The sequence below is a fragment of the Diospyros lotus genome, chromosome 10 (assembly GCF_014633365.1).
Source record: "Diospyros lotus cultivar Yz01 chromosome 10, ASM1463336v1, whole genome shotgun sequence".
NCBI classification, from domain to species: domain Eukaryota; kingdom Viridiplantae; phylum Streptophyta; class Magnoliopsida; order Ericales; family Ebenaceae; genus Diospyros; species Diospyros lotus.
In genome coordinates this window covers 31,963,102-31,978,150 of record NC_068347.1, presented here as the reverse complement: position 1 = coordinate 31,978,150, position 15,049 = coordinate 31,963,102, and the positions used below count along the sequence as shown (strand labels likewise).

General features: G+C 39.5%; 2 protein-coding genes across 4 annotated transcripts; both read left to right on the top strand.

Moving 5' to 3' along the window:
- The first annotated feature begins 831 nt into the window (after nt 1–831).
- LOC127811983 (heterogeneous nuclear ribonucleoprotein 1-like) lies at nt 832–6,707 on the top strand. Of its 3 annotated transcripts, none has more exons than XR_008025808.1 (3): nt 832–1,223; nt 3,574–4,870; nt 6,053–6,707. XR_008025808.1 is itself a non-coding variant. In XM_052352214.1 (3 exons), the coding sequence occupies exons 1-3, from the start codon at nt 1,002–1,004 to the stop codon at nt 4,747–4,749; spliced, it is 1,284 nt and encodes a 427-aa protein (XP_052208174.1). In that variant the 5' UTR covers nt 832–1,001; the 3' UTR covers nt 4,750–5,158. The 3 variants fall into 3 exon arrangements, 2 of the variants coding, with proteins under 2 accessions (XP_052208174.1, XP_052208173.1); XM_052352214.1 differs by lacking the exon at nt 6,053–6,707 and having other exon boundaries at nt 3,574–4,046; nt 4,161–5,158; XM_052352213.1 differs by lacking the exon at nt 6,053–6,707 and having other exon boundaries at nt 3,574–5,158.
- Nucleotides 6,708–8,022: 1,315 nt separating this feature from the next.
- LOC127811478 (protein unc-13 homolog) lies at nt 8,023–12,055 on the top strand. Its single transcript, XM_052351382.1, has 5 exons — nt 8,023–8,902; nt 9,006–9,881; nt 9,991–10,443; nt 10,526–10,712; nt 10,825–12,055. Exons 1-5 carry the CDS (start codon nt 8,333–8,335, stop codon nt 11,793–11,795), a joined length of 3,057 nt encoding a protein of 1,018 aa, XP_052207342.1. The 5' UTR covers nt 8,023–8,332; the 3' UTR covers nt 11,796–12,055.
- The last annotated feature ends 2,994 nt before the right edge of the window (nt 12,056–15,049 follow it).

Genomic DNA, 15,049 nt, shown 5'->3' with positions numbered 1-15,049 from the left:
CAGCTTTTCGTCGCCCATCTAATCATCGACTATTGTATATTTTGCTCTGTGTGTATATATACGTTGTTGTTGTGTGTATGTATATATATATATTGTTATGTGTGTATATATATGTGTTGTTGTTGTGTGTGTATATGTTTATATATAAATGTTGCTATGTGTAAATATTTCTATATGTGTATGTATATATGTTGTTATGTGTGTTAATCAATTCATGCAAAGTAGAGAGAAAGCGACAAGATAATTAGGTGGTCTTGGGTGGCAACGAGGCAAGGCGATAAATGGCCATGACAAAGAAGAGAAAATAATGATTTTTTTTAGAAAATAATAAAAAAAATTAAAAAAATCTAAATGCCAAATGGCACATCATATGCGCAAAGTCACACATTGGTCAAAATTAATTTTATTATTGATTAAAATTATAACTAATTTCAAAAATTAAGTTTTTTTTATCAAAATTAAAAGTATTGTATAAAATTGTTAAAATCGAAAACGTTTGACTTTTTGGTGCTAATAGCATATATGTTATGATAACGTATTTACATTTTAGTAAAATTATATTATATTTTTTATTTATAAAATTAAAAATAATTTTATAAAAATTAATGTCTTTTTATAAAATGATCAACTAATTAAATATTCTCAAATAAATAAAAAACTCTTAACAAACATTTTAACAATCACAACCCAGTTATTGCAAGGCCTTACGTCATCAAATCACAGCCGTCCCCCATCTTTGAAAAAAAAAAAAAAAATCTGAACTCATCGTAAAATCGAAGCAGGGGAACCTTTCGGAATATCAAATCTCGGTCGTTTAAATTATATCATGATTTCCATTTCTCTCTCTTGTTTTCGTCCCCTTTCCTCTCCGCACAAAACCTAGCCGGCTTCTTCCCGTAAGCCATCACTCTCTCACTGCGAGAGATTCTGATTCTGGAGAGAGAAAGCCCCCACACAGCCACAAATATTTGTATGCGTTTAGATATAGAGAGGGAAAAGTGATGGATTCGGATCAGGGGAAGCTCTTCATCGGAGGGATATCGTGGGAGACGGACGAGGATAAGCTCAAGGACCATTTCGGGCTCTATGGCGAGGTCTTGCAGACGGTGGTGATGAGGGACAAGACAAATGGAAGGCCTAGGGGTTTCGGTTTTGTCGTCTTTTCAGATCCTTCCGTTCTTGATAGAGTTCTGCGGGAGAAGCATGTAATCGACGGTCGAATGGTGAGATTCGGTCCTGCACTCCATTTTTTGATGTGTCTTTTTGGGTTTCAGTTTCTAGGTTTTTGACATGTGGCGTTCTTGCGTGGAGATGTTCTTATTTGTATGTGTGTTGTACAATTTCTGTGCGGACTATGGTTTTATTCGGCCATTTGATGTGTCTTCTCATCAATTTTCTTCTAGCATAACAGGAAAATTATGTTTTTTACTCCACTGTCTGATGTGGTTCTCTTATTTCATGGTTTCACGACCGAATAGCAAAATTCGGCAAAACATGTTCGTATAAATGGTATACATTATATCTATGATTGTGCTTGGTCATGTTGTTTGGCGTATGTTTTATGTGGTAACAGTAGCCTCTATTTGAAACTTGTGGATTAGAAAGTTTAAAAGGAGAAATGAGATGCGACTAATGCTTTTTTTGTTTGATTTTATTTTTTGAGAAAATGAGAAGAAAATGACTGTCCCTTGTTTGATTTCTTGAGAAACAGGACTGAATAATTTTAAAAGTAGGACTGAAAATGAAGGAAACTGAGAATGATAATAACTATCTCTTGTTCTTTGCTTTCTCCTCCTAATCACTGAATTAAAAAAGGGTGGAAGGATGAAATAATGTTTTTATTCTTCCTTTTTATGTAGGTCACGGTTCACATGGCCTTGGCCATTATGGCTTTTAGTTGTTTTTTAATGCCATAGAAAAATAGTTCTTAGGAAGATAAGTCTGTTGATGTATGTGAGTATCCGTGTCTTGGTACATGTAAAGGTGTGTTTTCTGTGGTATGAATTTGTCTTCTCTATTTTCTCTTCACTGTCTGTTCAATATATTGTTCTCTTCTGTTTTGAAGTCCCATGCTCTGAGTATTCCTTGCAAAATTAGTGAGAATTTTATTTTCTACATGTGAACAAAATAGAAAATATGACACTCTTCCCAATAAGGGAACACATGATGTGTTTTTTCCCCTTGTTGGCAAGTGCCCTTGAAATATACGATACTTTCCCTTGCCAATTTTTGTTGGATGGTTTGATGATTGATCAAGCCAAAGATCTTTAACCTTATTTTGCTATATTTTGGCAAATGTATCATCTAGTTGCATGTGGATGTTGAAATATTTTAAATTTTGATAATGCTACTTTACCATAGATATGTCTACTTGCACGAGTGATGTACGTGGTTGTGCATGCATTAACTAATATCATTACATGTTTGTATGTCAAGGCATGCCACTCATGGCATTTATACCAACATTCTTGTTGTGTGGGTTATTAACATGGCATACGCATTGACTTTGTGCTAACTTTTAAACGCCTTGTTACATTTTTTGGTCCTCTAAGAATTGTATTAACCATTAACTCTCATTGGATATTGGGTGAATCTGTTGCTGATATTACATATGCATTGACCTTGCACCCATTTCTGAATTTTTGTTACAATTTTTGGTACTCTAGGAATTGTTTAGGGCCCTTTTGGCATTTTTTCCTCCAGTTTCCACTTTCAAATTTTTTAAAAAAGAAAACAATTGATGGTGTTAAAAAAAAATCTAAGTGATGTTTTCACCATTTTAATCTATTCCATTTTTAACTTCCTTATATGCCGATCACAAATTCCATTCTTTTCTTCATTTCTTCTTGATCTTCCTTCTCCATTTCTCTACTGTCTCTCTTATGGCACCTCCAATTACCTAGACCACTCTAACCTGCTCCGTGGGTTTGCTAGCGCAAATCTGGGCATTGCGGAACCCATGGGGAGGAGGAGAAAATGACCATATTTTACAAGGATATTTTTATCTACATCAATTAAATTATTACATATATTTAATCACCAGATAAAAGAAACAAAATTTTGATAGTAAAACAAAGTTATAAACGTTTTTAATTTTTATTATTTAATTGAAATTGAACACAAAAAAATGACAACTGAATTTGTAAACTAAAAACTGATAATTAGAAGCTTTGTCAATTTGCCCCTTACTTGTTAGCATGTGATTGATACTGGATGGGTCTATTTATATGAATTGTTTGTATAAATTTAACAAAGATATACATATAAAATGTGTCTAGAAAAAGAGAAATAGGAAGACCAAGAAAAAAATTGACGGGAAATTCTTAGGTATGATTTGATCTATAAGGGTTTTACAAAAGATATGACCATAAATAGAGATGATTAGTGAGCTAGAATTCATGTAGTTAATCTTGCCTTGTAGGATTAAGTCTTGATGTTGTTGTTTTTATGTATAAAATGTGTAGTAGTGTCTTAGATTTGTTTTTGTTTGCTATGCCTGGAGTTGGAGATGAGCCTTTTTTATCTCTTCATCATATTTCTCATTTCACATTACAATGTGTTTTCACTATTCAGGTTGAGGCTAAGAGGGCTTTATCTAGAGAGGATCAGCAGATTTCCTCCAGATCTGGGAACTCTAGTAATGCTAGAAGCTATGGAGGTGGCGGAAATTTCAGGACCAAGAAAATATTTGTTGGAGGCTTGCCACCTACAATAACTGAGGAAGGGTTTCGTCAGTATTTTGAAATTTATGGTAATGTTAGTGATGTCGTAGTCATGTATGATCAGCAAACCCAGCGACCTCGTGGGTTTGGATTTATTTCCTTTGACAGTGAGGATGCAGTTGATAGAGTTCTGCACAAGCAATTCCATGACTTAGATGGTAAGCAAGTGGAAGTGAAGCGGGCTCTTCCCAAAGATGCCAACCCTAGTGGTGGTGGCCGTTCCTCAGCTAATACTGCATCTAGTGGTGGAGGTGGTGCTTATCAGGGTTATGGCGCTTCTGGTGGCAATTCAGGTTCATACGATGGTCGTGCCGATTCCAACAGGTATATGCATTCTCAGAATACTGGAGGGTTTCCTCCTTATGGTTCTTCTGCATTTAGTGCTCCTGGTTATGGGTATTCTCCAGCCAGTAACAGTATGGGCTATGGTGGTTACAGTGGTTATGGTGGTACCAATCCAGGATATGGTGGCCCTCATGGTGGGGCCTATGGAAACCCAAATGTTCCTAGTCCTGGTTATGGAGGTGGTCCACCAGGTGCCCCTCGAAATTCGTGGAGCTCTCAGACTCCTTCTGGGTATGGGGCTGTGGGGTATGGAAATGCTTCTCCTTGGGGTACCCCTAATGCAAGTGGTGGTGGTCCTGGTACCGGTGGGCCCATGACAGCAGCCACAGCTCAGTCTCCAGGTGGACCTTCAGGATATGGGAACCAAGGTTATGGTTATGGTGGATATGGAGGGGCTGATGGTTCATATGCAAATCAAGCTGCATATGGTGCTGTTGGAGGTCGAGCTGGCAGTGTTCCAAATAGCAATGCTTCTGCTGGGGGTGGTGGTGGAGAGCTGCAAGGTGGAGGCTATATGGGTGGTAGCTATGGTGATGTGAATGTAAATGCAGGGTATGGAATTCCAGGATGGAGGTCTGACCCCTCTCAAACTTCTGGAAATTATGGGGTTCAGGTAAATGGAGCTCATGGTGCACATCTTGGTTATGGCGGTGCTCCTACTCGACAGGCTCAACAACAGTGATTTGTTAATTCAACTTTGGCCAGGACACCTTTTTGATCTGAGTACATGCAGTAAATGCTATTACTGTGCTTCTGGCAGGAGGGCTGACTTTTGTTAGATCTCATTACAAGCATTGGGACTGGTTGGATTGCTTGACTCCCATAGTTTTCTGTAGCTACTTGAATAGAGCATAATAAGTAGTAATTTGAGATGTTGAATTGTCTTTCTTTAGTAATTGCTTGACTGTAGTTTAAATTGGGCTTGCTCATATATGTGCTATTTGCTATTTGCTAATCTGGAGCCGTTCTTTTCATAGTGTTAGAGCTATGCTAGCTTATGTTAAACATTATGTATGTGGTGTGGTTACATTTGAGAATGTTTTGGAACTGGTGTTTCATCTATGGCCATTTTAGCAGGATTTTAGTTGGTATTATGGATTCATGATTAATACTTTAATATGTTGAAGATATTAGTTGGTTTCTTGTTTTCTTAAGTAGGACTGCAGTTATATAGTGAGGTTTCTAACTGCTAGCGCTAGGAATAGAGCTTTAGAAAACTTGGTTGATCATTGCGTAATGGATAGCGATAATCATAGTGGTAGTTGAACTTTGAAAGTGGCAAAATCATGTCCTGTATTTACTCTCGACATAGTTTTAGTTGATCACTTTGTAGTGATAGTTGTTTGGTTACATAACTTACATTTGAGAATTTCCTTAGTGTTTGGGAGTTAGTGTTTCATCTATGGTCATTTTAGAAAATATTTTAGTTGCTATAGTGGATTCATGATTAAAAATTTAATATATTGATTATATTAGTCATATTTGCTTTTTATTAAGTAGGAATGCAGTTATATAGTGAGGCTGCTTGCTGCTAGGAATGGAGCTGTAGGAAACTTGGTTGATCATTGCATAATGGATAGCCATAATCATAGTGGTAGTTGAACTTTGAAAGTGGCATAATCATTTCCTCCTGTATTTACTCTCGACGTAGTTTTAGTTGATCACTTTGTAGTGATAGTTGTTTGGTTACACTTGAGAATTTCCTTAATGTTTTGGAGTTAGTGTTTCATCTATGGTCATTTTAGAAAAAATTTAGTTGCTATAGTGGATTCATGATTAAAAATTTAATATGTTGATTATATTAGTCATATTTGCTTTTTATTAAGTAGGAATGCAGTTATATAGTGAGGCTGCTTGCTGCTAGGAATGGAGCTGTAGGAAACTTGGTTGATCACTTCGTAATGGATAGCCATAGTCGTAGTGGTAGTTCCAACTTTAAAAGTGGCATAATCATTTCCCCCTGTATTTGGTCTTGTCTTGTACAGGAGATGAGATGCTCAAGTTCTAAAGCGCTGCCCTCTCATAGCTGAAACACAAGCTTCTAGTAGGACTATGTTTAACGTGGATTGGGACTTGGAGTTGTCTGGGTTGGCCTGATGCATGGGCTAGAGAATGGTCATACAGAAACCAGGCCATGCTGGTACAGTCGATTTCTGGGCATCAGGCATCAGCACCTTTTGGATATCAAGTCTCAGGCTCTTCATTCAGTTACGTTAATATGAACTGATGGATCTTTCAATGCTGAACAACCTGTGGTATGTTAAAGTAAACCAGCTAGGCTAAATTTTTGGTTAATTTCAGGACAAAATCTTTGAGTCTGCTTTAGGGGCTTAGCAGTTAGTCCTGATTCCAGATTCTTTAGAAGTCCAACAATAATTCGTGCATTCACTAGTTAGAGAGTCAACAGATTTTCAATTTTTGTTTGCTGGAAAATGGGGCACACTTGTACAGTTAACATGTTGTCATCCTGTGTTGTACATTATGTTGATGGTGATGGGATGCCCTTTTTGAAATCAGGATCTTAATACTTTGTTTTAAGTGTTGATTCCCTTCCAGGAACCTATGAATTTTGATGATGAATTTACCTGCCAAATATACTGAGATTTCTTTGTGACCTGTCAGGGGCTGTTATTTTCCAGTTTTGATTGAAGTATTGTAAATGCAGTTACATGTTTCTCCTTTTCTACTTGCAACTTCCCTGTTTTTTGTGGATAAGAAAATGAGTTTCCTGAGCCAAAATATCTGTTTGAGGTGCGTTTTGTTATTATATGTTTCATTTTGTGTATAATTTTGAGAATTATGGGCAAAATAACATATTGATGATTGCTTACCCGTTGTATGTATTGTTAGTAGCTAGGTGAATGCATTTCCCTTTTTCTGCCATATCCTGAATTGAATATGCTGTTAGGGCTCTTGTTATATGAATTTGCACTCTTGTGTTCTTTCATCTCCCATTTAGGCACTGGGAGATTTATTTCCTCTCTGTTGCGGGGATGCTTTTGATTCAACTCTTTCGGACATGTAGATGAATGATGCTCCAGTTATGGGTCTGTTGCCAATTTATTTATGCTCAGTTGGATCTATCAATCTCAACCCTCTGATTGTTGTGAGCTATATGAAGCTTTTGCTTGTGGGTGGCATTGAATTGCAGGAACGACAGGAATCTGAGAGAAGCTGTGATGAAAACCCAACTTCCATTGTTAATTCTTCTTTTTCATTGATGGTTAAAATTTTAACAAAGGATATTTTGGATATTTTCTAGGGGGTTAACCGAATACCATTATTCATTAAAAAAAAAATAATAGATTACCACTATTATGAAAGTATTATTTAGCGTTCAATATCAATATAAAGCCACCTGTGCTTCCTTAGTGAATGGTAAACAACCATTGGTTCATAGAAAATTGTAAAAATATTTACAGTAAAAAAATGAAAATAACCAGACACGATCTTCGAAAGATAACTCACTCATTACGTGAGCCACCCATGATGATTAATTCCATACCAGTTTACTATATTGAATTAATACTGTGTTGCTGCCATTTGTGATTAAATAGTCATCATGCCCATTAACTTCAGGATTGGAATTGGTTCCATCTTAGGTCATGTACGTAGTTATAATTTATTTTGAGTTATTTTGGGGTCTACAAATTGTCTGAGAAAATATATATATATACATATATAATAAAGTAATAAATATATATTTTAATCCATATACTTATATGTTTTTTTATTTAGACACTTAAATTTTTAGTTATTTTAAAAATATTCATGAATTATATAATTTTAAGTCAATTGACTTAAAATTAACTCGAAATTATAATAGTATTTTTAAAATAATAAAAAATTTAAACGTATAAATAACAAAAATATAAATTAAAATATGTATTTTGTCAATAATAAAATCAGAAAAATAAGAGGAGCCAAAGGAAGAAGATGGAAGCATGAAGCAATATATACATATAATATATATATGGGTGAGGTGTGTGTTTAGTTGGTTGGGTGGTTGGTGGTGGTGTTGGCATGCATGCATGGCCATAATATAGGCAGTGCGAAACCGCCGCCGCCTTCTATTTCTGGTCTTCTCCTCCAATCCACTCAATTCTGTCGTTCATGTCGGCCATTTTTACATACTTCCTTTTTTTCCGGCGGCTCTTGCAATTCCCTCTCCTTTTTTCTTTCTCCTTTTTAGAGTAACGGATATCTAATTAGAAACATATCGCCGGAATCTGACGCACCGCCACCAGCCATTCATCCCCTTTCCAATGGGCCACCAGACTCATCCTGAGTCGATGGCGGCCGAAACCTCTCAACACCACGTAGTTGACCCCTCCGACGGGGCTGCTGCTACCTCCGTCGCCACCGCCGACCTCCCCTGGCCCTTCGCCAAGCTCGACGGCATCGACCTGGATGACCTCCGGGACACAGCCTACGAGATCTTCTTCACGGCATGCCGGTCGGCGCCGGGCTTCGGGGGGCGGCACGCGCTCAGCTACTACCCTTCGGAGGGCGGCGGAGGGGAGGGAGGGGGGTCTCCGAAGAAGGGCGCTGGCGTGGCCCCCAGCAGAATAAAGAGGGCTTTGGGGTTGAAGATTTTGAGGCGGTCACAATCGCGGCGGACCAGCTCGATGGGGTCGTCGCCGTTCTCGCCGCCGGCCCACCACTCCCACCACCACCACACCGCCTCCAGCCCCGGCTTGGCCTTCAGCACAGTGCCACAGTATAGATCCCGGCGGCCGATGACCTCTGCCGAGATCATGAGGCAACAGATGAACGTGACAGAGCAGAGCGATCACCGTCTCCGCAAGACACTCATGAGAACCCTCGTTGGCCAAGTAAACATTTTTATAATCATATGCACGCATGGAATGAATGAATATTTTAATTTTCCATGAATTGTTTTCATTTGTGTTATCTGACGCACGAATGAACAAACAGTTGGGAAGGCGACCGGAAACGATAATCTTGCCGTTGGAGCTGCTCCGGCACCTGAAACCGTCGGAATTCAACGACACAAACGAGTACCATCTATGGCAGATGCGGCAGCTCAAGATCCTGGAAGCTGGCCTCGTCCTCTTCCCTTCGATCCATCTTGATAAATCCAACCAATTCGCCATGCGCCTCAAGGAGATCGTCCGATCAAGCGAGATCAAGCCCATCGACACCGGAAAAAACTCCGAGATCATGAAGACGCTCTACAACTGCGTGGTTTCCCTGGCGTGGCGGACCCCCGACGGCTTCCCCACCAACACCTGCCGGTGGGCTGACGGCTTCCCCGTCAACGTCAACATCTACACCGTCCTGCTCCGCGCCATTTTCGATCTGAAGGACGAAACCATGGTCCTCGACGAGGTCGACGAGCTGCTGGACTTGATGAAGAAGACCTGGTCCATGCTGGGAATCAACAAGGGCATTCACAATCTCTGCTTCACGTGGGTTTTGTTCCACCAGTACGTAGTCACCGGGCAGGTGGAGGCGGACCTCCTCTCCGCCTCCCTGGCCATGCTCAACGAGGTGGCGGCTGACGCCAAGAGAGGGGATTACGGCGAGCCTCTGTATGTGAAGATGTTGTCGTCGGTGTTGAACTCCATGAAGAAGTGGTCGGAGAAGAGGCTGCTCAATTACCATGGCACCTTCTACAGGGGTACGGTTGGATTGATGGAAAACCTTCTTCCTCTGGTTTTCTCAGTCACCAATATTTTGGAAGAAGATGTGGAAAACAAGGGAGCTGTGGATGGTGCAAAGGATTCCCCAGCAGCCAGTTCCCGGGTTGATCACTATATCAGATCTTCTCTTCAGTTTGCATTCACAAGGGTAATATATATATGTATATACTTGTTTATAATTTCTTCCTGAATCATAGATGTATATATTTGTGCTTGATTTGGCTCGGTTTGGTTTGACGTTGATGTCCAAATTAAAGTTGCTGGAGAATGGAAATGTGAATGGTACGACCTTCGAAGTGCAAGAGGTGACTGAAGCTCTGCTTCAGATAGCCAAAGAGACAGAAGAGTTGGCCTTGAAGGAGAAGATTATCTTCAGCCCTGTGTTGAAAAAATGGCACCCGGTTGCGGCTGGAGTTGCAGCCGTTACGCTGCATAATTGCTATGGAACCCTGCTGAAGCAGTATCTGGGTGGCGTGTCGGTGCTCACCAATGAGACTGTCATGGTGTTGCAGAGAGCCGGGAAGCTCGAAAAGTCTATGGTGCAAATGGTGGTCGAGGACTCCGTAGACTGTGAAGATGGAGGCAAATCAGTTGTGCGAGAGATGGTTCCATATGAAGTTGATACGTTCATAGTAAACCTCTTGAAACAATGGATTCAAGAGAGGCTGAACATAGGGAAACAACGCCTCCAAACTGCCAAAGAAACTGAAGTAAGTTCATCTTGCTAGCCTGATAAGGTCTTTTGAGTGCCTTGAGAGTTGATTTCTTGCCAAAATTTGCTTAATTTGTCAGACATGGAACCCCAAATCCAAAACTGAGCCATATGCACAGTCATCAGTGGAGCTAATGAAACATGCCAAAGAAACTGTGGACGCCTTTTTGGAAATTCCATTAGGCATTTCAGAGGAATTAGTTCACGATCTTGCCGATGGCTTGGAGAATCTGTTTCGAGATTATACCACCTTTGTTGCTTCTTGTGGTAACAATTCTTATATCAGAATATCCTGTACTTTTGCCAAGAACTTTTGAATCTTCACTAATTGAGAAAAGATTAGAACTTCACTTGCCGATTCTGTTCTTTTCATTTGCAGGATGCAAACAGAGTTACATGCCAACTCTTCCTCCCCTGACCCGATGCAACAGGGACTCGACATTCCTGAAGCTGTGGAAGAGAGCAAGCCCCTGTGCTGTTACAGTGGATGATACAACGCTAAGTGGATTAAATGAAGGTAACCATCCCCGCCCTTCAACAAGTCGGGGAACCCAACGTCTCTATATCCGCCTTAACACCCTGCATTATCTTCTTTCCCAAATCCATTCTCTCGACAAGGTTCTGTCGACATCCCCTCGAATCATTCCCTTGTCACACAGCCGCTTCAACAAACCCGGACACATTGGTAGTTCCTCATACTTTGAGATGGCTCGGTCAGGGATCCAAGAAGCCACTCAACATGTCTCGGAAGTAGCTGCCTACCGTCTTATCTTCCTTGACTCTAACTCTGTGTTCTATGACACCCTATACGTTGCTGATGTCAAGAATGCTCGGATAAAGCCAGCGCTACGGATTCTTAAGCAAAACCTCACTCTTCTAGGTGCCATGGTGACTGATAGGGCTCAGCCATTGGCCATCAAAGAAGTTATGAAAGCCTCGTTTGAGGCCTTCCTGATGGTTCTATTGGCAGGGGGCACTTCCCGAACCTTCTCAGTGATGGATCATGAGATGATCGCGGATGACTTCGACAATCTAAAGCGGGTGTTTTGCACCTGTGGTGAAGGCTTGATATCTGAGGACACAGTAGACAGGGAAGCTGAGATGGTGGAGGGGGTGGTGGCACTGATGGGGCAGTCTACGGGGCAGCTTGTGGAGGATTTCAGTATCGTGGCTTGTGAAGCGAGTGGGATAGGCATTGTTGGTGCAGGGCAGAAGCTACCGATGCCTCCTACAACAGGAAGGTGGAACAGATTGGATCCAAATACGTTACTCAGAGTGTTGTGCCACAGGAATGACAGATCGGCGAATGAGTTCCTCAAGAGGACATTCCAGCTAGCAAAGAGGAGGTGATGACAAGTATTTGTGTAAGTTAAAGTGAAAAGATCAAGTCATTCTTTGAATGACTTCTGGTATTTGGTTCAATGACAATCAATGCACAATCAAGATCTTTGAAGGGTTCAGGCTACTTATGAATGTCCTGTTGCACATGCATTGATTTTTTGTTTTTTATCTTTTTGGGGGCGGGGAGGGTGTTGAGAGAGGTTTGTATTAATTTTGGTACTTAAGACTACTAGGCAATGAAATTAGTACTTTTTTGTGTGTGTAAAAACTTGGGACATTTTGTTGCTAAAAGAAACTTTTGGAATATGAAATGTTTCTTGTATCACATAATGGAAAGTATTTTGTTTTGTTCGTCAGGGGTTTCATATTTGATTATTTGCTCTTTAACTCTTAGACAAAGAAGTGATCTTGTGGTGTTACCAAATTTAGAAGAACCGACAAACAAGGCTCACTTTGAGGGAATTGAGAAGGGAGTACCATCCTGTTTATATTTCCTGTGGAAACATCAATCTTTAAGCATTGTTTAGCAATGCAAAATAACAACGCCAGCAACAATAAAAAATCAAGCCTTAATCCTATTATATGAACCTCCCTTGATTCTTGTAAAGCGGGACACAAGACAGGCATAATAAGATTGTGATAAAGATTTAGAGGCTGTTTCGGCAGTTTTAAGTTGTGTAAAGATTAAAAGTTAGATGGTATTTAATTTGATAACGTATTTTAATAAATTTATTTTTAAGTTATAAATTAATAGATATATGTTTGATTTGAAAAAAGTGATAATATATTAAAACTTGATAAAAAGACCAAAATAGATATATTGAATAATGCAAATAAAAGACATAAAAATATTAAATATATTAATTTAATTTACATTAATATATATATATCTATATATGTTAACATATATACATATATTTAACTATAACATATATAATATATGTTATACATACATATATATATATAGTGAACAAAATCGCAGGTGAACGGTGACGACAAGAGGAGGCGACGAATGATGGGCTGGGGCAACAACAAGGTAGGAACAATTGGGGCGACGAAAATGGCAATGGCAACGAACGACAACAACGGTGGCAACCAAAGATGGGTCTAGCAGCGACAGGATCAAAGAAGGCAGAGAAAGAAAAAAGATATAGGTTAAAAATGTGTGTTTTGTTTGAAGGTAAATAAGTAATTTCATCAGTCAACGCAAAAAAACTCAAACCAGCACAAGATCCTCTTAGAGGCTGTTTAGCTTAGCGGTTTGACAGCGTATAAGCTACTTTACAGCTGATAAACTACATAGCTTTTGATGGTTAAGTGTTTGGCAAAAATAATAAACTTAAAAGCTACCTTACTTAAAAACTATTATAACAGCGTTTAGCAAAAGTTGGTATCCCCCAGATTTGTTAGAAAACCCTGCTAGGTTGACTAAAAAAAATATCAAAATGCCCTCAAATATTGTTTATATTTACATGCATAACCTTCATTACTATTACATCTTCTCCCCAAAGCTTTTTTTTTCCATCATCTTCTCAGAAGTTGTGCTCTTGCCATTATCATCACTGCCATCGTTGCCCATCTTCCATGCCGTCGTCGCCATCCAGTTGGGCCATCACAAGCAACTCGTGTTGGTAAGTCATGCCATCGTCGCGTCTGGTTCCAGATCTGTCGCCACAAGTCGCCGAGTACCGTCGACCCTCCTTTATTACTGCCGTCACCATCATGCGCCACCTCCAATCTTGATCGCTGCCTCCTTCTCCATCGCTGGTGGCGTCCCCGGCCTGTAAGTGTATATATTGTATATATATTAATGGTAATATTTTTTAAGAAAAAAAATAAAAGATGTATATATATTATATTAATATATTTTTTAACAAGTATAGGGGTGAGCAAAAGTTCGGTTAAGCCGAACTAACCGAACCGAACCGAAAAATTCGGTCGGTTCGGTTTGATTTTTCAAAAAGAAAGGTTCGGTTCGATTATTTTTTTTTTTTTTCAAAAATCGGTTATTCGATTCGGTTCGGTTATTTTGCTAAAAATACTTAAAAAATCGACGGTTGTGCAGCAAATGCCCAACCGAACCGGCCACAACCCCCTCCCCGTGCGAACCGAACCCTTCCTCCACGCCAGCGCGACACCCTATGGGTCTCTGTACTTCTCTTCGTTCTTCTATCTCTCTCTCACTCTATCTATCTCTGTCTCTCACGTCTTCACAGATCGAGTCCACTCCGATCGAGTCTGTGAATACTCCGATCGGAGTATTCGGTTCACAATACTGCGAGGGGAAGAACGAAGACTCTACTCCGATCGAGTCTTCACAGATTGAGTCTTCATAGATGTGGCAATGGTGAAGACGAAGGGTCGTTCCCCTTCCAGATTGAGTCTTCACAGATCTGGCGATGGCAAAGACGAAGACGAAGACAAAGGTGTGCATATGGAGATTGGATACACTGTTAAAACTTCACATACACTGTTGTTTTCGTCGAAGTAACCATCTTCGATGCTTCCGCTCTAACGTCGACACCAACTTGGACCTCCAACACAACAACGTCGACTTCAACGCCTACTGGTACATCTCTCTCTCCTCCGATTTGCACCACTGTGCTCGCCCTTCGGTAAGTTTTCTGCTCTGCAACTTCTATTTTTCAAAAAATGTGAGTTTTTTAACTATAGATTTTTAGATTTACAAAAAATTAACCGTCCGATCAAACTTATTTTTAGATATATGAATCACTGTGGTTGGGGCAATCCAATGATCAGTTTCGATCATTGGAATCACCGGCCGGCCAACTGGTGGCCGGTGGCAATAGATGTTCATTGTTCAGTCTCTTCTCTTCGGTATGCTAGGTTATTTCGATTCTTGGTTCGGTTCGGTTACTATGTTTTAGTTTTCAGTTAGTTCGGTTAGTGGGATTGGTCGGGTCGGTTCGGTTCGGTTATTATAGGCTGGGCAGTTCGGTTCGGTTAGAAATTTTTGGGCGGTTCGGTTCGGTTATAACTGATTGCATACCCCTAAATAAGTATGTATAATTTATCTAATATTTAAAAATTAATTTATATTTTTTATAAAAAATATAAATTAATTTTTAAATATTAGATAAATTATACATAGTATTTTTATAAATTTTATTTGTATTATTTAGCATCATGTCTATTTTATTATTTTTGTCAAGTTTTGATAACTTATCAATTTTTACAAATCAAATACATAATTATTAACTGACAAATTAAAAATATATTTATCCAAATATGTTATCAACTTA